This window comes from Colias croceus, chromosome 20 (assembly GCF_905220415.1).
Source record: "Colias croceus chromosome 20, ilColCroc2.1".
NCBI lineage: Eukaryota > Metazoa > Arthropoda > Insecta > Lepidoptera > Pieridae > Colias > Colias croceus.
The window spans coordinates 8,118,455-8,144,785 of NC_059556.1; the positions used below are offsets into that span (position 1 = coordinate 8,118,455).

Below are 26,331 nucleotides of genomic sequence, written 5' to 3' on the forward strand. Positions count from 1 at the left end.
TTGAAGCCAATAAATATTATATTTACTACTAGATTCCATCATTTATATATTTATGTACAAAACGATCATAAGGCAACAGGTCAAAATTAATGAAAAATGCATTTACGATGAATTTTTAAAATTTATTAGCGAGAAAAAATGCGCCAATTAAGTAATAAGTTTTCATGTGTGCTCTACTTTTATCTACTTTAATAAATATAAATATTTAACATAGGGTACATATTTGAAGTTGAACTAAAATATATTCGAGTTTAAAATTATATTTAAAACGACCAATTCTTTCCACACAATATAACAATTACGGTAAGTATAATATCTCATAAAATAAAAAGCTTAAAAATTATAAAAAATTCAGGAAGAAATTATTGAACACACATGAAAACTTGTTCTCTTTATATTTCTATCCTACTTGCACTTATAAACTAATTTGCTTAAATTATATTATCTAAAGTTTCAACAAATTTACATTCAGTGGTGTTAGCTAATAAGCTTACGTTAAAATTTGTAAAAAACGACGTGCTTATAGGAATATTAATTAAAATTAAATTAATACAATAAATTATTGTTTTATAACAACCAAATTACGGAACCAGCGTATTTCATTAATAATAAATTAATTTTATAAATACATCATTTAATTACAATTTTATTGAATTATTTTGTTATTATTTAAGCATAATGTTTAGCTTATTAAAAAAGTAAAAGTATTCTTAGCAAATTGGGCAATGTTTTAAAATTTATAATAAAAAGTTGTGTTGATTTAAATTTGCATTTTCATAGGGAAACCAATTAAATTATTTGCTTTTAACTTCAAAACGTTATTAGAAGCGAAGTACCTAAATGAATATGATAACATTTCAAAACACCCTGAAATTAAACCAGACTCAAAGCAATATTATTTTAATTGTGCCCGTATTTACTTAAGCGATTGTTAGGCACATTTGCAACATATAAATTATATTCATTTAGGTATTAAATTCAAAATTAAAGCCATTTTTATAACATCTTTCAATACAACCGTTTTACAAGGAATTTCATATAAAGTTTTGTTTGAAATATGATTATTATTGGCTTGAAATTCTAAGCCATAGATTAGTTTGATAAATTAACAATACATTTTGATTCTTAACACATCGTTTTATGGTTGATTTTTATCTGTCGAATGCAGTATAAATGTGCCCGACTTTTCTCCGTATAAGTAATGTGCACACTATGTGTGCAGAATTTCAATAATTGTATATATAATAAGGGAAATATTTACAACAAAGTTTGGAAGCTTATAAATGAATATAAAAGCGGTTTTTTCTTATATTTAATTCTGGACAGGTTTCTGTTAGAAAGCGTTCGGTGAGACCACATTTGGCAGTGACTGTGGTTAATGACAATGTATTAATTTTTATTAATTTAAGTGCCAACTATTAATATTTCGGTCAGTTAATAACGTAAATTGCCTGTTTAATATGGCGTTGCAAGCGTAAGTAGTATGTTAAACTTGTTTTTACCCGTTACGTAAGTAGGTAGAGAAACAATTGATTTGACGTTGTTTTTTGTGTTTTATCTGTGTAAATATTATCTGTGTAACTCACTATTAAACCAGCATCATTCGGAAATAACCATAATAAACAGGCAATCACGTAAAGATTTCAAATATCACAAAAACAAAATACACACTTAGGTATCTGCATTATTTGATCTACATCTAAACAACTTAAGTGCACTGTGGAAATGTGAAGCCTTATATTAATTTTCGCATATTATTATACTGTTTTGATTGGTTAATGCTATACATAAATATTACCTATTGTTATTCCATCACAATAAGCGTTATCACATCGAAGCAAATATTCACAAACTTACAAATTACAAAAGGAACATGTAAATAAATGATATCAATTCAATATTATGTATATAAACTTAATAAAATACGATAATATAAATTTTAACATTTCTCTTAAGTATATTATTTAGCGTAGTTCGGATCTCTGCGAAAAGCTTTACCTAAAATAATTTGACATTAATTCACAACTTGATATTTTGTGATTGCTTTTCGAGACGATTTATAACTGAAAATATTACAATAACATCACCGAGTAATAAGTAATTATTATTTAATTAATTACAATTAATAAAGTTAAACAAGCGTACAATAAATTATTATGTTTACGGCCGATTTTTCAATCCTTCGTTAAAATTTATCCGTTCAATTAAAATGTCACCTGTAAACTGTCAAATACGGACAATTAGAATACATTTTTGAAATGGTAGTTTAATACGTTATTCGACGAATAAGTTTTAGCCAAGCATTTAAAAATCGGCCCTCAGTATTTCTTTTTTACATACTAAATGTGCGCGTGGGTACTTTGCGATATTCTAAAAATATTCTAAGCGTCCTTATTACAATCTTAATTATTGAATTATTAATTAATAATCTATAAATTTCAACATTTCTTCCTAATAAACATGTATATCCAAATTATATAGCTATATTTCGTGGTGAAAAATAAATATTTATTATCAATGATTTAATTTTCAAGTATAAGGTAAACCATAGATTTCTCGTCAATACAGTACAGTTGTTACATATTATATTATTGTATACTTAAATATTATAAATAGTGTATGCTTACGTTTATACACAAGCCTTCTAACTTTTATAGCTAGCGCTCAAGAGCAACTTTTGTCTGCGCAACTATTTTGTCTCCCCCATCAACTCTATGGGCTAGTAAGAAAGTGCGCGCACGTAGCGACGCAACTCCCCATAGAGTTGATGGGAGAGACAAAATAGTTGCGGAGACAAAAGTTGCTCTTGCGCGCTAGCTCTTAATTCATATCGACAAACAATTATGATATTCATATCAACCGTCAGAGTAACATTAAAAGCATTATTACAACATTACAATGTTATTAAATTATATAAATATAAAGGAAAATATGTATAAAACAATAAGTATTATAAACTTTATTTCGTGTAACAATATCCAGCGAATTCCAAAACGTTTATCATTATACATTTTATATTAATCCGAGCGTATTCGGAATAACACAGTCGTATTTTTTATATTAAAAGTATTTATTTTACACAAAAAATAACAATGACACACAACATGGAAAAGGCTTTCTTTTCTAGCGGCTTCTAGAAGCTTTTATATCTATTTTATTACACACATAAGTAAGCAGGGTAGTTATAATTTTATTGAGATAAAAAAAAAACTTTGGGTGACACAATTAAAATTGTCTATTTAGAAAATGAATTTAATTTAAGTTGTATTCAAAAAGCAAATAAAAATCTTTCGTTATTTTAATTAATTTTTGTGATAAGAAATGCCTTTTAGCAACGAAGGTTTCACATGAAAATGATGTTATCGTTAAATGTCTTAGCTCCTCTAAATAATTGAAGAAATTTGAGTTGAAAGTGTAAATCAGCGAAAAGCCTTAAGCCACCTAAATAAACCAATTAAAGTTTCCAAAACGGTTTATTTTTGAGCATTATTAGACGGAGTATTACGTTTAGTACAGCAGTTATGATTGAAAAAGCACGTTCGATCGATAGACGCCACATACCAAATAACATCTTTTGTTTTTGGTTGGATAGTCGGTACGGATCACTATGGACAATAAAATATATCGTTGAATTTTTAAAAAGTTTAGGCTCGGGACGGAAGAATCAATACTTGCTACTGGCAGGGACGACTCGTGAATTTGTTTTAGAATTACGAATGGTAAATGGTATAAAATATAAATTTTTAAAATAATTAAATAGCGCAAAACCTTAAAATAACATTGAATTAATAATATACAATATTCATTTGATGTTAAATTATCTTATCCTATCTACAAGAAATTAAATGAAAGAAATTAATGAAAGTTAGGTACATTCAAAATAATGACCGTTTAAGCTGTGTTTAATCGTTCGATTATTACATATCTTACTATAACCTTGTTCATGTAATTATTTACACTAACCTCAGTTTAAATGGATTAACCAGCGTTTGCTATAATATTTCATTGTTTAGCACGCGTGCATTTGACACATACATCATACGACCATAAACACACTTGAAAAATTCCTAAATCTTCCGTGACAACGATTGATCACAATTTTCGATAACTAAAAACATAACATTAATCTAAATTTCGTTACTAAATAAACTAGCTAATAAGCGACGTCATTGTTAACTCACTAAATCTCTCGGTACCGTTTCCGTTACATTGTTAAAATCTCTCGGTACCGTTTTCGTTACATTGTTAAAATCTCTTGGTACCGTTTTCGTTACGTTGCTAAAATCTCTGGGTACCGCTCCCGTTATATTGCTAAAATCTCTTGGTACCGTTCCCTTTACATTATTAAAAACGAATTTGATTCGTTCGTCTGCTGTCACGGAATGTCACAACACAAGCACTTCACTCGAAGCGAAAGCACGCAGGCGCAGGAGATTACAAGTCCATTGAAATGTTCAATTCATGATGCACTTTGTATCCAAAGCATTTTCAGGAGCCGTGTCATCTGAAAGCAAAGTTAAGAAGTTAAGAAATTCATTCTTCAATAGTGTTATCAAGATTTTAAAACTTTATTAGAACTTTTCAATAGTATTAACAAATCTCTTGGAAACCATGACACTGTCGACTGGGCGAATAAATTGAATTATAAATTTGTTGAAAGGAAGATAAGATTTAATTGCATTACCACTGGGTTTAAAATACATTTTTCTATTTTATTTTGGTTGGCAAATTGGATAATATCACGAGTAGGTTTTTGAATTTTGATAAGGTGTGATTATTCAAGTTGTGTAACCACTTATTATTTTGTATCTTTAGATATGAAAAGATAGCTAAAAAATATTAATCATATTAAAATAAATTACACCACGTATCGTGTGATTAAGAATATATTTGACTAGTTTTAGAGTAACTAGGGTTTCGCTTAAAAAAAACTATTCATAACGTAAAATGCAAGCAATTTCTGTGCCACGAGAATAAAATAATTCAAATAAAAAAAAAAACATACATTCAGTTGTATTACCAAAACAACTTGCGTATTATAGATGGAAGAGCCGGATGTAAAAGATATTTTAACAAAACGATAACTTAAATACTTATTAAAAAATAGCAGGCAGACAATCCATGTAAAATACTATTTCCTAAGTTGCTTAGTTATTTAATCCAATTACTCCAAGTAACATGCACTATGCATAAATTTGCATAACCAATTCAAAAGCTTATCTGAAATTTATTTATCGACGAACCTACTTGCTGGAATTAACCCTAGAGACATAACCTTCTTAATGCTCCCTTTAAACATAACCATTCATCATATTGATGAACATTTTTTAAAGTATGAAATTTTTACTTAAAACGTTATAATTTAAAACTGTTTACTACATAATTTTTTAGGGATAAGGGTCTTATTTATAATTAAAACATAATAATTAAAAAAAAGTAAATCTTTATTTACTTTTATTATAATAACGTAAGGCACTAGTTTTAAGGAGATCGTAGTTGATAAGGTACGTAAAAATTAAAATTAAAAAAAAAAATAACAAAATATAGCTTTTTTTTCTTTGGCCAAAACAAACTTAGGGCATAACTCTACACTTAAAAAATACAAAAGCTAATTATTCACAGCGCAATTCACACAGAATTCAGCCTTATGTTCACCACAAATTGCAGTGTTACACTTAGAGCAATATGATTTAGTCATGCGTCTCTGCTTATAGGAACATAGACCGCAAACCTTCCTTTTATTCAAATATTGTGCTTGAGTCGGTCGAGGGTCGGCAGTAGACGTAGATGGACCATCATCCCAGTAGATGTGACTTGTTCATACGTTTGTCTTTTTATAGCGATTTCAGAGTTGGTCCATTTCAATATTTCTTCAAATATCTGATCGGTCATGAACTGATCAAATAATAATAAAGGATCTACCATTCCTCTTACACCACGAGATGGCCCTCTTGCTACATGGACGATATTTATCGCAGTTGTCCTTCCTGATGTACGACCTTTACTTGTGGCCCAAACGTGACGATTGCGACTACGAATGGTACTTTGTGGTAAGGTCAAAATACATGAAGAAGTACCTGAAGTCTCTTCCAATAAATCAGGAGGTGATTTAGAGTCGGTCTCGTGGTCCCGTGAGTGAGATGGTGATGAACCGTGACGGATTTGCTGACTGTCCTCTTGGTCAGAGGGTTCATATTGCTGATCGCTTTCCACGTCGTCCACCTCCATAAAGTCTTCATTTTCACCATCCGAAGAAGCCGGCAGCGAGTTGGTGTCATCCTCTTCCAACAATAATCGCACAATTGTGTCATCACTCAGTGCTCGTCGAGACTCCATGTCAAAAATCTGCAAGCAAATATTTCAAACCGTCACCAAAACTAACACAAACCATAACCATTCATCGAATCGATGAACAGATGCTCAATAAATCAAAAAACAAAATACTTACGCGCTGAACACCGGTGTCGTCTGCAACAGCGCGGTGCACACTAAGTTGACAAGAACAGGCAAGTTTATACGCGCACGCGTTACAAAGAGATGGCGTATTTAGTACCGCGTATTCATCAGATGGACGAAGGTTATGTTTCTAGGGTTAAAAAGGTGAATAGTGACACAAATTATAAACGCAATTTTGTTTTACTTTTAAATCTTTTCGTTCTTGCAAATTGCAAATGTGCTCGAAATCATAAAGCAAAAGAAGAAAGTATGAATGCAAATCATTGGTAAGCTACCTTTTCAGTTTGAATTCGAAATTTCATTCACCATACCTTTGTAACTCTAGTTTCATTAGGCGTTCACGAAAGATGATTTGGTCCTGTCGAAGAAATTTATTTACAATTTATGTTATTTACTACAATTTTTGTATGAGATTCATCTGATTTGATTAGTTTTCCCTAGATAAAATCTTTCCCAATAAGAATAGTTTTTCCAGATACTAAACTACATTCATGCATTACTACATTGTTAAAATATTAATTTCACATCAATATTTAGGTAAAGTTAACACAAATCTACATGTTTATGAAAAATTCTACTTTCTACAACTATTTCCACCATCAAACAGATATTATTGAGTTTAATCACTCTAATACTTACCCAGACAGTGACGCAGAGTTGGAAATAGGAGGACTATTTGATTCAAAGCCCTCTTTTGGTTTATCGTTAGCTAATTGCAACTTTAATTGGTGGCCAAAGCAAGCTAAATCTTCCCTAAATGTATCGGACCCAGGAGTCGTTGGTTTTCCATCGTCTCCTGTTGCCATCGCCTCTGCATCACTCTGCAGAGGCGCTTGTTCAGATTCCTCTTCAGTATTGTAAATTTTAAAGTACGCAATCGTTAGGTATATCACTGAAATAAAAAAGGATGGAATCGGAATGGCCATGGCGTAAACTAAATTGAGCGTATTCTGCCACATGTCCAATTCCGTGATCACTAATCCGGGGTCAACGCGACTATAATAACAAGTATAATTGTTGCCCAGTGGTCTATATTTTCCATAGAATATAGTACAATTTAAAATAGGTGGATAACCGCATCCCTTAACATTCGGGAATAACCTAGCACCAGTGAAATACCATTCTGAGTCGTTGCCTTGCAATCCTGTTGGAATAACTTCGGGCAATTCTAAATCTTCCATTTCTGGGTCTATTTTATCCAATGGTGATTCGTAATTTTCGTAATCGTAATCTTTCCTCAGGGATCTTTCGGCTCTGATGAGAGCTTCGTAATCGGTAGCTGATATATTCGGGGGGTAGCCAAGTTTGTAGTTAACTCGTATCTGAGTGCATTCGAAGAGGTCTTTGGTGCAGCCTTCTCTGCAGGACGCCCAGGAGCAGTTGCTCGCGCCGACCAAGTGTTTAACTTCAGCCGTGACACATAACGCGCCAACGGGATCAAACTGCATGAATATGGTGGTGAAGGCTGGCTCTATCACGAACGGTACTAAGAAGAGGAAGGCGAACAGGCTGAATATCGCGAGGAGGACGAACGTAGCTGTCGTGTAGAATAGAAGTTTCTCGAGGAATGTGGGAGGTATCGGCAGTTTTTCTTCTTCGTCGGCCATGTTGGCGTGAGCTCGCTAGAAGCGATCATAGCGCTTGTTTCAGCTCGGCTGTATCATTTCAAGCTTTATCAGTCTTTAATGAATTAACACTTTAAACGAGTTGTATACTTTTATTAAAAACGTATTTACATTTTTAGCGTGCATGTTTTATAAAGGCTAGCTTGTTATTATTGATAATATCATATCTGTTCGAATGTTTATTCTCGTATAATTGAGCAATGTTGAATATTGAATCATTTGCTAAATAAGTTCGTCATTTTTAAACAACTTCATGTTTATTTTCATTTCCATATTTGAATAATGGATCACGATAATTTAAATAAATATTGCTTCGTTAAATGTTCATGAATTCATCAATTATTACAATTAGTTCAGGATACATCGCCCATTTTTGCAAGTGACTACTATCAAGCTAATTTTCCGTTTGTAGCTTTATTTTGATGAGACGCCCAATAATTTGGTGTACGAAACTCTCGATTGTGGTAGCTAACAGAGATAACAAGGATAAAAAATTTTGATTTGATGGTTCTCAAATATACTAACAAACAAACTGAATTTTTTTTTGTTCAATCTCAAGATAATTACCTAAATTATTCGAAAAAATATTTGTCCTACAAAATCTATGGTTTGTTCAAAGAGTCCCCCTTTCCAAAGTGTATCGATAACGAGGTCATCATAAATGATTACTAACAAGCTGATTTTTTTGTTTTCACTTAGTTAATGTTTATATAATTCAACAGACATATTGTCCTACAAATTGCGTAATAAATATTTGAGAACCATCAAATCAAAAAATTTTATCCTTGTTATCTCTGTTAGCTACCACAATCGAGAGTTTCGTACACGAAATTATTCGGTGTCTCATCAAAATAAAGCTACAAACGGAAAATCAGCTTGATAGTAGTCACTTGCAAAAATGGGCGATGTATCCTGAACTAAATGTTCGATGAGTCCCCTAAATCATGGATTTACATATTAAGATGCTGCTGGTTATAAAACTCTTAAAAATCGTAACTACGTAGTTTTCTTTAACATACATTTTTAAATACGATAATTAGAATCTTCAATGAAACTATATAATAATTCTAATTCAGTTAGTTCTATATTTATAATCTACTAGCTTTCCACCCGCGGCTTCGCCCGCGCATTCAAAGAAAAACCCACATAGTTCCCGTTCCCGTGGGATTTCCGGGATTGCGTCATTTTCCCGGGATAAAAAGTAGCCTATGTCCTTTCTCGGGTATCAAAATATCTCCATACCAAATTTCATGAAAATTGGTTCAGTAGTTTAGGCGTGATTGAGTAACAGACAGACAGACAGACAGAGTTACTTTCGCATTTATAATATTAGTATGGATTTAGTTAATAATAAAATATCTCCCAAATAAACACGTATTTCACTTGTAGACCCTGATATTCGAACTACTGATAAACTTACTATCTTGAAGGCCAGTTTTTTCCTAATTTTTGTATCTAAATATCACAGAATCACGCTTGTAGGTAATATGATATTTATGACTATAATATCAAAAAAATATATCCGAACAATAAAAACTAGTCAAAATGTCAGTATCAGGAAGGACAAACATAATATAATGCATCATTAATCACTATACCCACTATAAGTATAGTGATAAATACCTATAAAATATGTCCAATGGAATGTTAGGTACAAGCCGACGCCTGCCTGTCTACCGAGCGTATCGATTCGACCACCAGCCGTCAGATATTTCTGGCAAGAATATTTGGTGGGCTGATTTTTCAATCGTTGGTTAAAACTTATTCATCGAATAACGTATTAAACTACCATTTTAAAAATGTGTTCTAAATGTCCGTATTTGACAGTTTACAGGTGACATTTTAAAATGTTCTTGTAATACTTTATTGGACGGATAAATTTTAACCAAGGATTGAAAAATCTGCACTAAAAGTGTACCATTTGAAGGGTTATGTAAGCTCTTGTTGGAATTGCTATTCTGTTCTGCTTTTGCTATTTTCCTAAATACTTACAGTATTACTATAGGAAATAATATTGTAATACTGTGGTCTTACACTGTAAGTATTTTGGACGAATATTGACTGTATGTTATTGTATGGATAAAAATTCAACAATAAAATGATTCAAAAGAATAACATGTTATGAAATAACATTGAGATGAATCGTGTTCAGCGCATTCAATAAAATAAATTGAATTAAATTTGTACCTGAATATGATGTAGAGCCACAGTATTACAATATAGGAAATATATTGTTATACTGTGGTAGAGCCTAGAGGTAATATTAATTTCATAATATTACACTGTATAAGAAAAAAAATCTCAATGAAAAATAATTATCATATGTTTTGGATAACATAAATCATACAAATAAAATAATATAATTTCTATGAATATGATTGACACCTATACCAAAATATATTTACACTAACAATAGCATATTCCTTATGATTACTTAATTACTAAAAATAACTTTAATGCACTATTCATAGAAAAATAAAAATGTTATATCTTCATGTCAATATTAAAGAGTTTTATTTCAAAGCCCCATACGTTTTTAATTTGAAACTAACCAAAGCTTTGCAGTCTCTTTTAAATAACTCATTAAATGTTACGTTCTTTATGTTTCACTTTTTATTCTGAAAATATTAAAATATTTTTGTAACGTTTGACACAAGGCACTATGTTTTGTACGACTTAAATGTTTCCGTTGTTTTTCATATTGTGTCCGTGTCCTTGTTTTAAAATGAATCTACGTGAAACTAATTTACTGACAACTATCGCTAAAACTGCTGAATTTGAGGGTTTGAAATCTTATGGAAATAATTTTCAAAAATCTTATCTTATACAAAGATGTACCTATTCCAGGGGAAAGCGAGATAAATCTTCTGTCTCAAAGGGAGGTTAGGAGCAGATAATTTTATAGGCACCTGTTCAATTTAATTTACAGGTTGAGGAACACTTTTTTGTGCTAGTCTAACAGGGATTGAATCTTTACACTCAAAGTAACATCCACACTAAACATTTTATGTAGCTAGTAGTTTTTCTTTCATGTATGTAGTTATCCAAGGAATTAAAATGAAGAGAAGATTATTTTAGCTGCTAAGTACCATGAGCTAAAATGCTTGTATTTTTCTCTACTGGGCGAACATTTACAATTCTTGTTTGCTCTTTACAAAATACTCTTTATCTATAATATTTTACTAGGAATTTTAAAAATTATATTATCTTGTAAGCATGCATTACAAATATAACAGATATAGCGTAAGATCCAATGAACATTTTAACACCTTAACAACTCAAGGGTAAGAAGTCGTTTAAGGTAAGTCGTATTGACCACAGTTACATGCTTACAATCTAAATACCGTACATATACATTATACAGGTATTCAGAGCCCTTTGTAATCTGTTTACCATAAGCTGCTTATGCATATCGTGACGAAAGGTAATAGAGAAGAAAAATACTACAAGATAGTTTTAAAGTAAAGGTGGTTTTGTTTCATTTAGCAGTTAATCTTTTTGTTCTTTGGTCAATTATCTATGTGAAATGTAATTGGTATGTAATGATAATGAATATGTACTTAATATAATGAAAGGTAATGTAGAAAAAATTGAACAAGATAATTACGTAAAGGTGTTTTTGTAGTGAACAAATCTTTTTGTTTCTTTTTTTGTCAGAAATGTGTAACAATAAATTTGCTTTAATTTAAACAGAAACAGATATCTTAACATATAGGTATGTTTAATATGCAAAACAGGAAATAAAAGATAAAATGGAAACACACATGGACATCTATCTTTGTATTAATGGCTTCTATGATAATTCAGCAAAGTAAGGATGGATAAACATCAGTTCGATCATTTATTGGCTTTGTGATTAATGATCAAACGATTTACATTATTATGTTTTCAAAACCAAAAATCTACAGCCTCTTTGTAATGTAATAAGAAACGGAATCCATACTAATATTATAAATGCGAAAGTAACTCTGTCTGTCTGTCTGTTACTCAATCACGCCTCAACTACTGAACGAATTTGCATGAAATTTGGTAAAGAGATATTTTGATACCCGAGAAAGGACATAGGATAGGTTTTATCCCGGAAATCCTACGGGAACGGGTTTTTCTTTGAAAACACAGGCGAAGCCGCGGGCAGAAAGCTAGTAACTAATAAAAGTAAAACTATCTTTACTGGAGTACAAGGTTTCGAAAATAAGTATAAAATAACAAAGAATCTGTTCAAAAGAAAAGTTCATATATTGATCTAATTATAAACAAAATGAATATCTATACATATAATAAATCTGTAGAAGGGTCAATTCTGTACATTGAAAATATTGAAAAAATAAATAGCAGGGGGTGTTACTGGATCGATACCAAGCCCAAATATGTGATTAAAAAAATTTTTGTCTGTCTGTCTGTCTGTCTGTCTGTCTGTCTGACTGTCTGTATGTGAAGGCATCACGTGAAAACTAACGGTTCGATTTCGATGAAACTTGGTATAATTATACCTTATAATCCTGGGCATAAAATAGGATACTTTTTATCCCGGAAAAATGCGTAGAAAAAAAAATCTTAATTTTTCTTAATTGTTCCGCGCGGACGGAGTCGCGGGCGGAAGCTAGTAACTAATAAGTTTTGTAGAAAAAAAAACATTAGAAGCAAAATGAATAGAACAAGTTTTGTAGAGAGAAATCGATACAAACATTTTGATCTGCTTGAAGAAGGCTTGAAAAGCTTTCTTTTCAAGGGGATTTAATCGCCCTTCTTATGAATAACAACTTCAGTGCTAATGGCCCTTTTGAATTGTTTGCCACTTGACTATCTATCTCATATACTTAAATATCTCTACAAAATTTATACTAATATTATAATGCTGAAGAGTCTGTTTGTTTGAAGGCGCTCTCAGGAACTACTGGTCCGATTTGAAAAATTCGTTGGGAGTTAGATAGCCCTTTCATCGAGGAAGATATCATCACACTAATCCACAGGAGTGGAGTCACACGGGTGAAACCTCGGAGTGCAGCTAGTCCTCAAATAAAACAAACCAAATCACTACATAGTATAAAACAAAGTCGCTGTCTTTTCGCACATATTGTATGCTTAAATCAGTACTACGCAACGGATTTTGATGCGTTTTTTTATAGATAGTGTGGTTCAAGAGGAAGGTTTACTTATACGTAATACATCAGCATTGCAGTCGTGTGAAGCCTGGTCGCTCGTAACCAATAAATTATATCCAAATATATTGACTTCTACAATATCGAACAAATATATTGTATTGATTTCTATAATCGCAAAAGTTTGTAAGAATCTAAAGTATGTTTGTTGCTCTTTCACGCAAAAACAGCTGATCGGGTCTGTATGAAATTTGGTACAGAGAAAGGTCTGTTTCTGTCTGGATTAGCACATAATCTTCTTTATCGGGATATCACGCAAGCGAAACCGCGGGTTCCAGCTTGTCACTACATAGCATAAAATAAAGTCGCTGTCGCTATCTGTCCGTCCCTATCTAAGCTTAAATTTAAAAAACTACGCAATGGCTTTTGAGGGGGTTTTTGAAGAGATAAATTGATACTCGAGGAAGGTTTTTTTTTTATATAACTTATTAGGTTTTATACAAATTTCGCGAAGCCGCTAAAGCTAGTTATCTAATAAATTATGTCTATACTAATATTTTAAAACTGAAGAGTTTATTTGTTTGTTTCAACGCGCTAATATCAGGAACTACTGGTCCGATTTGAAAAATTATTTCGGTATTAGATAGCCCATTTATCGAGGTAGGCTATAGGCTATATATCATCAGTCATCACCCTCAGACCAACAGGAGTGAAGCACTGCGGGTAAAACCGCAGGGCACAGCTAGTTATCTAATAAAATGATTTACGTAAACTCGATACACACAGTTACGTAGCGTGGCTATTCTCGTTGAAGCAATCAGGTCGGAAGCAACGTGGAGTGACGTGGTCTATAAATAAGATGTCTTGTAGTTTCATTATTGAATAGAACTTGTGTTATGTTTTCTTGTTTGGGAGTATACTGTTTTAGTATTGACTAGCTTCCGCCCGCGACTCCGTCCGCGCGGATGTCGGTCTTCGCATGGATGGTTTATTTCTCCATTTTGAGTAGGTAACTCTGACAATGATATCTTATAAATATCTATTGGACCCAAATACGGATAGGCCTATAATAATACGCAACACGTGATGCCTGAACATACAGACAGACAGACAGACAGACAGACAGACAAAAATTTTTTTAAACACATATTTGGGTTTGGTATCGATCCAGTAACACCCCCTGGTATTTATTTTTTCAATATTTTCAATGTACAGAATTGACCCTTCTACAGATTTATTATATAATGTGTAGATGAAGTGTAACCTATGGATAACCTAAATCTAATAATTGTCTTAAAAAATAACAAGATCTATTTTTTGTGAAAATATCACTGTCGCCAATTGTGAATTGCTTTTGTCTAAACATAAACGTTGAAAATATTATATTTATTTATTTATGACACTTCATTGTACATGTAAGAGAAATTTAAAATAAATGAATACATAAAATTGAAAAGGCGGCCTTATTGCTTAAAAGCAATCTCTTCCAGGCAACTATAAAAATAAAGGACATGTAAGAATAATTCTTAAAGATTAAAATTATGATCTTAAAGATAAAAGTAACTGGCAGTGTTGAATTGTATTCCACTCATAGCAAAAATATGCATGTAATATTTGTTTTCATAGTTCACATAGGAACAAGCTTCTTTTATTCAGTATGATAGTATATCCAAATGTATAAAATTACATTTGGATAAAAAAAAGATTAAATAATAACATTTAATATTATTATCACTAGTATAAAACGAAGTCGCTTTCTCTGTCCCTATGTCCCTTTGTATGCTTAAATCTTTAAAACTACGAAACGGATTTTGATGCGGTTTTTTTAATAGATAGAGTGATTCAAGAGGAAGGTTTGAGTAGATATATAATTTATTAGGTTTTAGACAAAGCAGGCGAAGCCGCGGGCGGTAATCTAGTTATAATATAAAATACGCTGGTTTATGCTTATTTCTAACTACCAAAAGAAACTTACTGAAACTCCCTTATTAGGAACAATAATACGATTGAATACAACACAAAATATTCGATACTATTATTATTCTTACTCTGTATTATCAACAATTCTCACAAAGAAAGTTTAATAGAGTTAGCCGCATTTAGCCACCCCGGCCTTGGTTGGAAACGGTTACTATGTATAACCACAGTATAACCCTAGTGCGCAGTAGGGCAAGGAGGTCGAGGGAACAGTGCGTGTTTGTCAAATTGAGTACTTAGCGAAACTTTAATTGTATGCGAAATGCACGAATTTAAAAACAGCAAATTGCATGTGGTAATTTTTTTAATTGGGCTTTATGCAGGGGTTTTAATTTAACGTACGTGTTGCTGGAATATACTTTGTTATATTAAGGCCCGATTTTTCAATCCTTGGTTAAAACTTATCCGTCGAATAAAGTTTTACACGATAATATTAAAATGTCACCATTAAACTGTCAAATCCGGACAATAAATTAGAATGCATTTTTGAAATGTTAGTTTAATACGTTATCCGAAGAATAAGTTTTAACCAAAGATTGAAAAAATCAGCCCTAAAATTTCATGTGGTTGATGTATCTATGGCATTAAGTATGGCATGGCATATATTGAGGCTTTGATAAGTTGAATCTAAAGAGGTACATAATAGTAAAATGTATGTTTGCCTAACGGGTCAAAAATGCAAATAATATTTTTTTTTTAAGTTGAACATGATATTAAACGTTTTAAAAACTTTAGAAGAAAGTTAATCAATTGATGTAAATGATTGGAGATTAAAAATAGGGAGTAATTATTTATTATAGCAACTATGATGTCACAAGCATCAAAATGATACGTAATAACGTAGTAGAAACAAGCGGCTTGAATAAAAAGAATGGCTTACTAATAATTAGAAGATATAAATTCCTTGTTGAGTAGGTCAAGAAAATTCACTGCCTGTTTTTGCAATTTGACTTAAAACGGGTGCTTAAAAATGCCTTATTTAAATAATTATCAGTAAGTAACATCTGTGTTATTTTTACTGTTTTCCTTCTAAAGCTCTGGTTAAGCTGCTTGGTAGAGCTTTTATGCATAAAGCCGTTTATGTAGTTTGTATGTTGAATATATTAAAGTATATATTTGGTGATTATAATATGAGGTAAGTCGACTAATATTATGTTTGCTCATCTATTATTATCAGGTAATATTGGAAAAAAGAAAGTAAATCTAGGAGCTTTAACTTAGGTTTAAATTTTGAAATTATATAATTGGTACTTATCAGAAGATTACATATAATACGCATATAATCTTTGTTTAATATATTAATATCGATTATAATTTTACACAACTTTTTGGAGAGTTTAATGTTGACATTTTAAAAGACTAAAAATCAAAGTATTTTAAGTAATGTATATAGTATGTATGTTCTGGAAACTCTGTAAAAGCAGAAAATTTCGATCACTGACGTTCTTAAGAAAGCAGACAATAATGCCAATTTAAAAGATGTACTCATGAGTATAAACTGACTTATATTAAAAATAGTTCAACAACACAAAACTGATTTAGATCAAGCCTTGTCCAATCCGAAACTACAACATCATAAAGCTCGACAAATCGGCTTACAACTTCAATCTTAAACTCCTTCTGTTTCTGAATCCATTAAGGGCTTCCCTTTGCATGTTAATAGTATCTAACCCACAAACCTTATACGTCTTCCCTTTTACGCAACAATAATAATATGACGTCAAACATTGATTGTGACAAAAGACTTTATTTAATTAATCATTGGTCGAGTTCGCAAAATAACTAAGCTTCAGTGACAAAGAAAATTACTACTTTGTAGGCACTATGATTATATGAAACTATAGCTAACTATATTGTATGAAAAGTGATTGACTTTGTGTGAAGCTGTTTATACAATGTTTAGATTATACTAAGCCCACGCCCCGACCCTGCCTCAGTTTTTTATTGTTTTATTTTCTTTTATAGTAGCATTTTTCTGACAGAAATAAAAATAAGTAATGCGACGAGCTCTTGTTCGCGTCTATACATTGTGGCATATCTTTTTATAACAGACTAGCTGTTGCCCGCGGTTTCACCCGCTTTGCTCCGCTCCTATTGGTCTAAGCGTGATATATAGCCAATAGCCTTCCTGGAAAAATGGGCTTTCTAACACCGAAAGAATTTTTCAAATCGGACCAGTAGTTCCTGAGATTAGCGCGTTCAAACAAACAAACTCTTCAGCTTTACAATATTAAGTAGTATAGATTTATTACTAAAAGACTCCTAAAATTATGTGAGAATTAACGACGTCTTTATGTACAGATAAATTTGATTAGCACAATTGTGCTAATCAAATTTATTTGTAATTACAAAGCAATTGAAAAGATAATGTGTGATAAAATTAGACTGTATTATAATTTGCAAGTAATAAAACACTTTATTTTAATATACTTTTAAGACAGAAATGACGTGATATATTTCCTCTATAAATCTGCTATTTATCTGTTATAATCCTATCCTATCCTTTCCTACTATAATATTATAAATGCGAAAGTTTGTGAGGATGGATGTATGTATATGTATGTTTGTTACTCTTTCACGCAAATACTACTGAACCGATTACAATGATATTTAGCACACATATATAGAGGGTAACTTGGATTAACACATATGATAGGTTTCACACTGGGACTATGCGGGTTTTTCTTTGACAACGCGGGCGAAACCGCAGGCGGAAAGCTAGTATATAATATTATAAAACTTTCCCAGAAAACGAACGACAACCGTTCTCGTTATAAATTACTATATCCTATTTCACCCTCTGCAAAATATATTTTTGCGGCAAAAAGCTTGCTTATGTTTCTTTCTGTATATTCTTTACCACATACCCTTGAATGGCTCACTCTTGAGTTCCTGACTGAAGGAAAAATATTTGTTTTTGCATGAATTATGAAAGAACTAAGGCCCTAATGAAAAGACAGTAACAAAATTGAATTTTATTGCTTACAGATAACAATCTGTAAGCAAAATTAAAAGTAACAACTTTTAGGTTAAATTTATCCAGAAAGATACCGTACCGTTAACCGTAACCGTTGTTCTCCGTATACTTTAATTGTTTAAAATAGAAAATCTTAATGTTTTCTAATTTCTCGAGTAAATTTTGTTTCTATAGTTGGTTGTGAATAAGTGCAAAAGTTATATCAGTGCTAAGACAAATTAATCAGTGATAAAAGTGGTAATTAATAAAATAGTAACTTACGTAAGTCACAAACTATCTACACACAAGCAGAACACTTAACTTTGAGCAATATAACAATATCTTTAACTTGTTTCTTGGTGCTGTGTAAGCAATATAAACGGATATTTATTATTTATGATCTTTAACTGTGAATTCACAAGTGTTTTACATCATTTACAAATAACTGTGAATAATTTTTTACCGGAATAAAAAACAAGTTAACACGAGGGTAACACGAAAACATTACGTCGTTGCTATGAACTATTTTTATTAAAGACTATATCGAACAACTACAATATAAATTTCAACATTAGCAGTACCAGTGTCCGTAGCTGTGTCGTACGACGCCCATACTCGAAGAATCGATAGATGCCGGTTCAAATCATCACAGAACATTAATATATATTTTGTTTTTTTTTTTTTTTTTTTTTTTTTTATTGGGATTTTTTTTTGCATTTATAAATAGTACTGATATACTAAGGAACTATTAAGAAAGGAAAAAAAAAAGAGACCTGGACATTTATAATAACAGGAAAATAAGATTAACTTACACACTATGTCGAATGTTTGTAGTGGATGTCGAAACCTTATCAAAGGTACTCATTTCCTAAGATGCTCTCTATGTTCTTTAGCATATGATTTACAGTGCGCTGGAACCAACGATAAGAGATTTTATGCCATGCTACCTGAAAAGAAATCTTCTTGGAAATGTCCAGCTTGTCTTAGCCAGCGACCCAAACTGGATAACACCAATACGCCAATTCGAAGCTGCACTAAACCTTGCGAGGACCTTGGTTCAACAGCGGAACAAGTCGATAATGTCACCCATAGAATAAAAATAAGTGCTCCTAAACGGTCAGGCACCATTGCTTGCAATGACTCACCTGTAACTGAGGCCAGTCTGCGTGAGATTTTGCATACATTTAAGATTGACATCGTCGATGAAATACAAAACGCCGTTGCTAAAGCAGTAAGTGACAAATTAAGTGGCATTACGAAACAAATATCAGACTTTCACGACTCTTTAACCTTCTTAAATGACCAATATGAGGCACTTAAAAACAAACTACAAGAACATGATACTGTTGTTGATAAATTAACAAAGGAAAATACTACTTTATTGAGCACTGTAAGAGATCTTTCTAGTCGACTAGCCTATGCTGAACAGCATCAACGGGATAGCAATGTAGAGATTAATGGCTTACCTGAAAATCGCAGTGAAAACTTAATTAATTGTCTTACTAATCTTGCAAAAGTAGTAAATGCAGATATCATAGACGGTGACATAATGCATGTAACTCGTGTGGCTAAAATCAATAAAGATGATAGTCGACCCCGTGCTGTTGTTGCTAAATTACGAAGTCCTCGCCATCGAGATATTTTGCTGGCAGCGGTACAAAAATTCAACAAATGTAACCCAGGAGATAAATTAAGCACACACAACTTGGGAATTGGTGGAATTAAAAAACCAGTTTATGTTTCAGAACATTTAACCCCAGCCAACAAAATTCTCCATGCATCTGCTAGAATAAAAGCAAAAGAAGTGAGATATCAATTTGTTTGGGTTCGGAACGGCAAAATATATGTGCGTAAAAACGAAACTAGTCAAGCATTACAAATCCGATGTTTAGACAGTATAAAACTGATGACATAGTCTCTTTTTCTTTATCCCCAGTGAATGTTGCGGTTCTTATTTAAATTTACAATTATGATTACCCTATATTATCAGAATGTTAGAGGATTGAGAACTAAAACTAACGACCTATATAAGAATATTCTGTTAAACTCATACGATGTTATTGTTTTAAGTGAAACGTGGCTTAATTGTGGCATTTCTAGCAGTGAGATATTCGATTCCCGGTATGTTGTTTATCGTAGAGACCGTATTTGTAACAAAAAAACTAAGTTGGATGGAGGTGGCGTCCTAATAGCAGTAGCTCGGAAAATACAATCTTCCAGATTATTTAAATACGAAAGTGAATATGAGGATCTTTGGGTGAATATTACTTGTGTTATTAACGGTGTGACAAAAAACATACCTATTTGTGCTATTTATCTTCCGCCTCCAACCAACTACAATGCCCTTGAAAAATTTATTTATAATGCTAATAATGTACTAGAACATATGGAAAATGTAATAATACTAGGTGATTTTAACCTAGGTAATATAGAATGGGCCTATGGTCAAGGCGGTACTTGTGGAATGGTTCCTGTTGCATGTCACGGTCGTGTGGAGTGTGCTTTGGTCGATTTTATCAACTTAAATAACCTTGAGCAAATAAACAATATTACAAATCAAAATGGAAAAATATTAGATTTAGCCCTAACTAATATTCCTCGTTTTAAGATATCTACTGCGATTGATATATTGACCAAACCTGATCCCCATCATCCGTGTTTATTTCTGAGTCTGGTATCTGAAGCACCTTCCACACTAAGATGTGATGACTACGTTAGCTATAACTTTTTTAAAGACGATTATGATTGTATTGTGCGGGAATTGGAGAATATTGATTGGTGCTCCAAATTCGCTAAATTCGTTGATATTAATGATAAGTTAGGGGCATTTTACGACATTATGCGTAGTGTAATTGATAACCATGTGCCTAAGAGTAAAATGAAGAAAAGTAAATACCCTCCCTGGTTTACGTCCGCCCTAATTCACGTTATCAAAGATAAGGAAAAAATGAGACTCAAGTATAAGAAATATAAAAATCCCCGCGATTTGTTAGAATTTAGTATATTACGTGAACGTTCCCATAAATTAATTGCACAGTGTCATCAAAATTATAAGTTAAAGATCGAAAATGCAATCTCGAAGGATAGTAAAGCTTTCTGGAAGTTTATAAATAGTAAACGGAACAATCCGACATCTTCCATACCTTCTGTTGTGTGCCTAAATGACAAAATCGCGACTAACGGCCCTGATATAGCTAATCTTTTTGCATTGCATTTTTCTTCTATATATTCTGAACCCTTATCAAATATTTGTGTTCAGAATAGAGAAGCCGCTTGGGATTCTTGTGCAAAGGTTATTGTATCAAAAAAAGAGGTTCTTCTCAAGTTGAAACAACTTGATATAAATAAGGGTGCTGGTCCAGATCAAATTCCTCCTGTATTTCTTAAACGCGCCGCTGTCGCAATTGCCTCCCCTCTCGCTATAATTATTAATGAGTCACTTAAACAAGGTATATTTCCTGAATATTGGAAAACCTCTATAATTGTGCCCGTACACAAGAAAGGCGACCTAGGTGCAGTCAGTAATTACAGGCCTATAACTATCTTATCTTCTTTATCAAAGGTGTTTGAATCGTTGATTTGTCCAGTTTTGACTCGATATTTAGATAAATTTATAACCCCACATCAACATGGCTTTAGGAAGGGTCACTCAGTGCAAACTAACCTTGTTAAGTTTTTGTCTGACCTGACGCATGTGATGGACATCGGTAACCAAATGGACGTAGTCTACACAGACTTCAGTAGCGCATTTGACAAGGTGGATCATCTGACTTTAATCACAAAATTAAAAAACTATGGTATATCGGGTCCTATTTTACAATGGATTGCATCTTACTTGTATAAAAGGAATCAAGAAGTTGTTGTAAAAGGTTTCAGATCTAAAGTGTTTACTGCTACATCTGGTGTTCCCCAGGGATCTCATCTGGGTCCACTTCTGTTCGTTGCTTACATCAATGACATCTGTGACTCTATCAAACACTGCAGTTATGCACTTTTCGCTGATGACCTAAAAATTTACAAAACTGTAAACAGCTTGGCGGATGCAGCTGCTATCCAGAATGATTTAGACAATATAGGTCAGTGGTGTAAAAATAATAATATGATAATTAACTCTAATAAGTGTTCATTCATTCGATTTACAAGGAAAAAAGTACCATTTAATTCGGCTTACAGTATCGACAATGTTCCTCTCCTTCACCAGCATGAAATTGTCGACCTGGGTGTAACTTTGGATAGTAAACTCAAACTTACATCTCACCTTGATATAATAATTAAGAAAGCTGCAAGGATGACTGGGTTTATTAAAAGAAATGCTACATCCTTTAAAGCATCAACAAAAATTGCCTTATATAATGCACTCGTACGGAGTCACCTCGAGTTTGCATGTGTTGTGTGGAATCCCCATCACGCCGTGCACTCGCAGCGCATAGAATCCATACAGCGATCGTTCACTAGGCATTTGGCTTTTACCTCCCCAGGTATCTCACATCGTTGTCCGTATGCTGAGCGCTTACATTACTTCAAAATGATGACGTTAAGAGATCGCCGTAAATTACACGACTTGGTATTTCTTTTTAACTGTGTAAACGGTTTAACTACCTGTGAGGATATTGTTTCTGGTATCACTTTTCGAATCCCGTCTAATTTACCCAGAAAACCGATTAGTAATCTCTTTGATTTACCAGTGAGCCGAACTAATTTAGTACGTCAAGCACCATTGCCTCGAATGTGTGCAGCATATAACCAATTTGTCACTTCTATACCGGACCTTGATATATTCTTTGGATCTCTTGCACAATACAAACATAAAATTATTAATTGCTTGATTAATAATAGTTTGTAAAACGATTAATAATAATTTTATAAATACTTAATTATAGATAACACTAATAAAAAATAAATATTTATATTGTAATGTAATTAATTATCTGTTATGTTCATAAATAATTCTATTTAATTTATAAATGCTGTGTACACCTTTTATTGATAAGTACATAATATTAATTAATCAATAATGTTAATTATATCAATGTCAAATGTATTTATTGTTGGTGTGCCTAATTAAAATAAATAAATAAATAAATAAATAAATATCCAATTAACTTATGGTTAATTAAATACAAATTTAATTAATATAATAGGGTTAAGTTTTTACCACATCATTATTAATTTACTTGGCGATCAAGAGACTGAAAATGACATAATATTTTAAGTTTTTTAAAAAATATTGTAGAGCTTTTGTAGAGCTATTACATAAAAGTTTTATTCCAATAAAAGCAATTACTACAATATTCATTAGTTTTTGATATATGTATATGCAAACATGCAACATTTTTTATAAAAATAAAGGTAACGGTGAAGATACTATAATATTTTATGTTAAGATACTCTAATATAAAACGTTATAGTGTCTTAAGGTATCCGGTATCAGCGTTCTGACCATCATTTTTCTTTTTGTCATTGTGTACTAAGACCCCTGTAGAACCGCCATCCTGTTACAAATGACCCACAAAATTTCGGGTCATTTGTAACAGGTGTGTTCACTTCACCGTGTGTGACGCACTTTAGAAGTGTAACAAAATTTAAGAGGTACATGTGTTTGTGTGCGTGTCTGTGTTCATGTTAATAAATGAAAAAATGTGGTTTAAGAAATCGAATTATATGCTCAATAAAAACAATCAACAAAAATATACTCTTTTCACATTAAAGTTACAACTACATAAATGATAAGGGGCTTGGGTCGAACCCCTGACCTTTGTATATTTATCTGTCACTATAGCAGTAAATAGGTTATTGATTGTGCACTAATATTATACAGCTGAAGAGTTTGTATGTTTGCTTGAACACGCTAGTCTCAGGAACCACGGGTTCATTTATTGAGGAAGGCTTTAGGCTATAGGTATAATGACATTACACTAAGAGCAATAGGAACGGAGCTATGCGGGTATAACCGCGGGGTACAGCTAGTTATAGAAATAAAATAAAAATACTAAGGTAGTTTTCAACTTTTTAAAACTGATTTCTGTACAAAGGATTCAGCACTGCTTATTTCAAATATGTACTATGCTTAATTAACTAATACTGTCGCACTTAACGATTGAATAATCGGAAGGTTAAGCAAAGTTAGGTGCGGTCAATTTGTTGATGGGTTACCGCGTACTAGTAATTCAGATAGAAGCCATGTTTCAGGACAATTGTAGGAGAGGACATAGGACAAGCGTGCAAAGGAGACATTGTTTTTGAAGTGAAACTTCTTTAGAGAGTATAATTTCAAAAAAATCGCATCAAAATCCGTTGCGTACTTTTACAAATTTAAGCATACATAGGGACAAAGAAACTTTGTTTCAAACTATGAAGTGATATGCCTTGAATAAATTAAGTTTAGAGCCTAGAAAATATTGTATGAAAATGCATAGATTTCATGGAGCGCCATCTAGTAGTCTAAAAGCAAAACTGGTAAGCAATATTGAAACTAAACTACAGATACGATTTGTTAGTTCTGACTTCTGTACAATATTTATTGATGGATTTCTGATATTTATACGTATAGATTTGCTTTTGTTTTTTGATTGAATTGGCAAGAGTTCAATTGTTGCCTCATAGAAGATATATCGATATATAAGGTAAATAAAATTTAGATTTGCATAATACATTTATTGACTACAAATTCAAGTAATAAATGCATTGTTTCTGTGTTTGTAAATTGATGGCTAGATAACGTAAATGTACTGTACCGAATCTGATGAAACTCAGGAAACAGCTATACCACAAGCTATACGTTGTACAGAATAAATTGAACAAAATACTAGTCTACTATTTTGTATGTCAAGCTAGTATAAATAATTAATATCATAATAATATATAAATTGATATAGAAATTGATGTTTTTGTAAAATGTAGAGTTTTTGTATTATAAGTAGGTAATGAAAATCTTACTAAATGTTAATTGTTCTAGCTGGTAGGTAGATGTATTCATGTTTTATGTTAGAAGCTGGTTATGTGATCAATATTATGTAACATTGTAAACAAGACCCAATTTTTCAAATTTATGTAGACATTATCCTGAGCGTTGTATTACAACCGTCTTCAACATAAGTAACTTATTCTAAAATTTATCGTCTTGAAATGTAACACATCCTTATAAAGACGTTAAATAGCTAAACACATAATTTAAGGAACCTTGTGACCGTTATAAACGTAACTCACTAAAGTAGGTATTCGTTTTCCTTACGGACAATTGAATTTTGTCGTAAATTAGGCATGTACTAAATGAGCTTGAATTAAGTACAAAAATGTGAACTAAGTGGAAATTAAATTGTCCGTAAGGAACAGGAATCCTTTCTTATAAAAGACAGCTCCAATTTATTTTATGCACTCTATATTTTTGGCTAAGAAAATCTCTGTGTATCCTTGACACACATTGTCAAATAATTGTTAGTTCCAATACATTAAAATAATTAATACATTAGGTTAATTTACTATTTACGTTAATAACTAATCCCAAGGAATCATTACGTTTAACCTCGTAAAGATATACCAAGGATAAATAAACGAACAGACATGCCAGACCGTAGCTGTAGCGGACCTTTCACGTAATTTGACATATTGCAGACGTGATTATACAAACGTCGCCTTTCATACATTAGAATGTATTCTTATCAAATATATGGTCAATACAAATACGTGTAGGGTCAAATTTGATAGCCTTTATAAAACATACACGATATACGCACTTTACCAAAAACACTCGGATTAAAAACTTCTTTATAAACTATACACTAATCGTGAACACTAAACCATTGTCCTTTGTGGAAAATAAAAATCTATATTGTTCTATTTTTGACGTCTACGACACGCAGACGTCGGCACGAGTCCGCGGGTCGGTTACAACTGGGCGCAGGCTTTATCGTAACCGTATTGGCACTAGAAAGCTACGAACACTTTTAAGCTGTTAAAAAACAAAGAATTAACTTTACATAATAATATTCAAAAATCGATTTTTAATTTCTCAAAAATTTGAACACAGAATTCGAAATTCGAACAGATCGAATTTGAAAGAATCAATTTTCGAAATTTAAAAAATGGAACGCAAAAATTATTCAAAAAAAGAATTGTACATTCAAATTGAATTCCATTTTATTAGTGATTTAAATTTAAAAATGTATTATTCCATTTAAAAACATCGTTTTATTTGAGTGCGCGCGTCGGTACGGCGAAT

The 26,331-nt window shown here is 32.1% G+C and overlaps 1 protein-coding gene across 9 annotated transcripts; it reads right to left on the minus strand.

Moving 5' to 3' along the window:
- Positions 1–25,992, minus strand: LOC123700694 (protein tipE). 9 transcript variants are annotated; one of them, XR_006752638.1, is made up of 4 exons: positions 25,847–25,991; positions 7,096–8,152; positions 6,732–6,814; positions 1–4,504 (listed from the first exon to the last, which is right to left on the minus strand). XR_006752638.1 is itself a non-coding variant. In XM_045647987.1 (4 exons), the coding sequence occupies exons 2-3, from the start codon at positions 8,061–8,063 to the stop codon at positions 6,787–6,789; spliced, it is 996 nt and encodes a 331-aa protein (XP_045503943.1). In that variant the 5' UTR covers positions 8,064–8,152; positions 25,911–25,992; the 3' UTR covers positions 1–4,504; positions 6,768–6,786. The 9 variants fall into 9 exon arrangements, 7 of the variants coding, with proteins under 7 accessions (XP_045503943.1, XP_045503941.1, XP_045503940.1 ...); XM_045647987.1 differs by having other exon boundaries at positions 6,768–6,814; positions 25,911–25,992; XM_045647985.1 differs by having other exon boundaries at positions 6,768–6,814; positions 25,852–25,991.
- Between the last annotated feature and the right edge of the window lie 339 nt (positions 25,993–26,331).

Bases quoted from the DNA above. Each gene is read 5' to 3' on its own strand.
- LOC123700694 (XM_045647987.1), bottom strand. From the start codon at position 8,063: ATGGCCGACGAAGAAGAAAAACTGCCGATACCTCCCACATTCCTCGAG. The intron at 6,815-7,095 runs GTAAGTATTAGA...TTTCTTCGACAG, and splicing joins AACTCTGCGTCACTGTCTGG to GACCAAATCATCTTTCGTGA.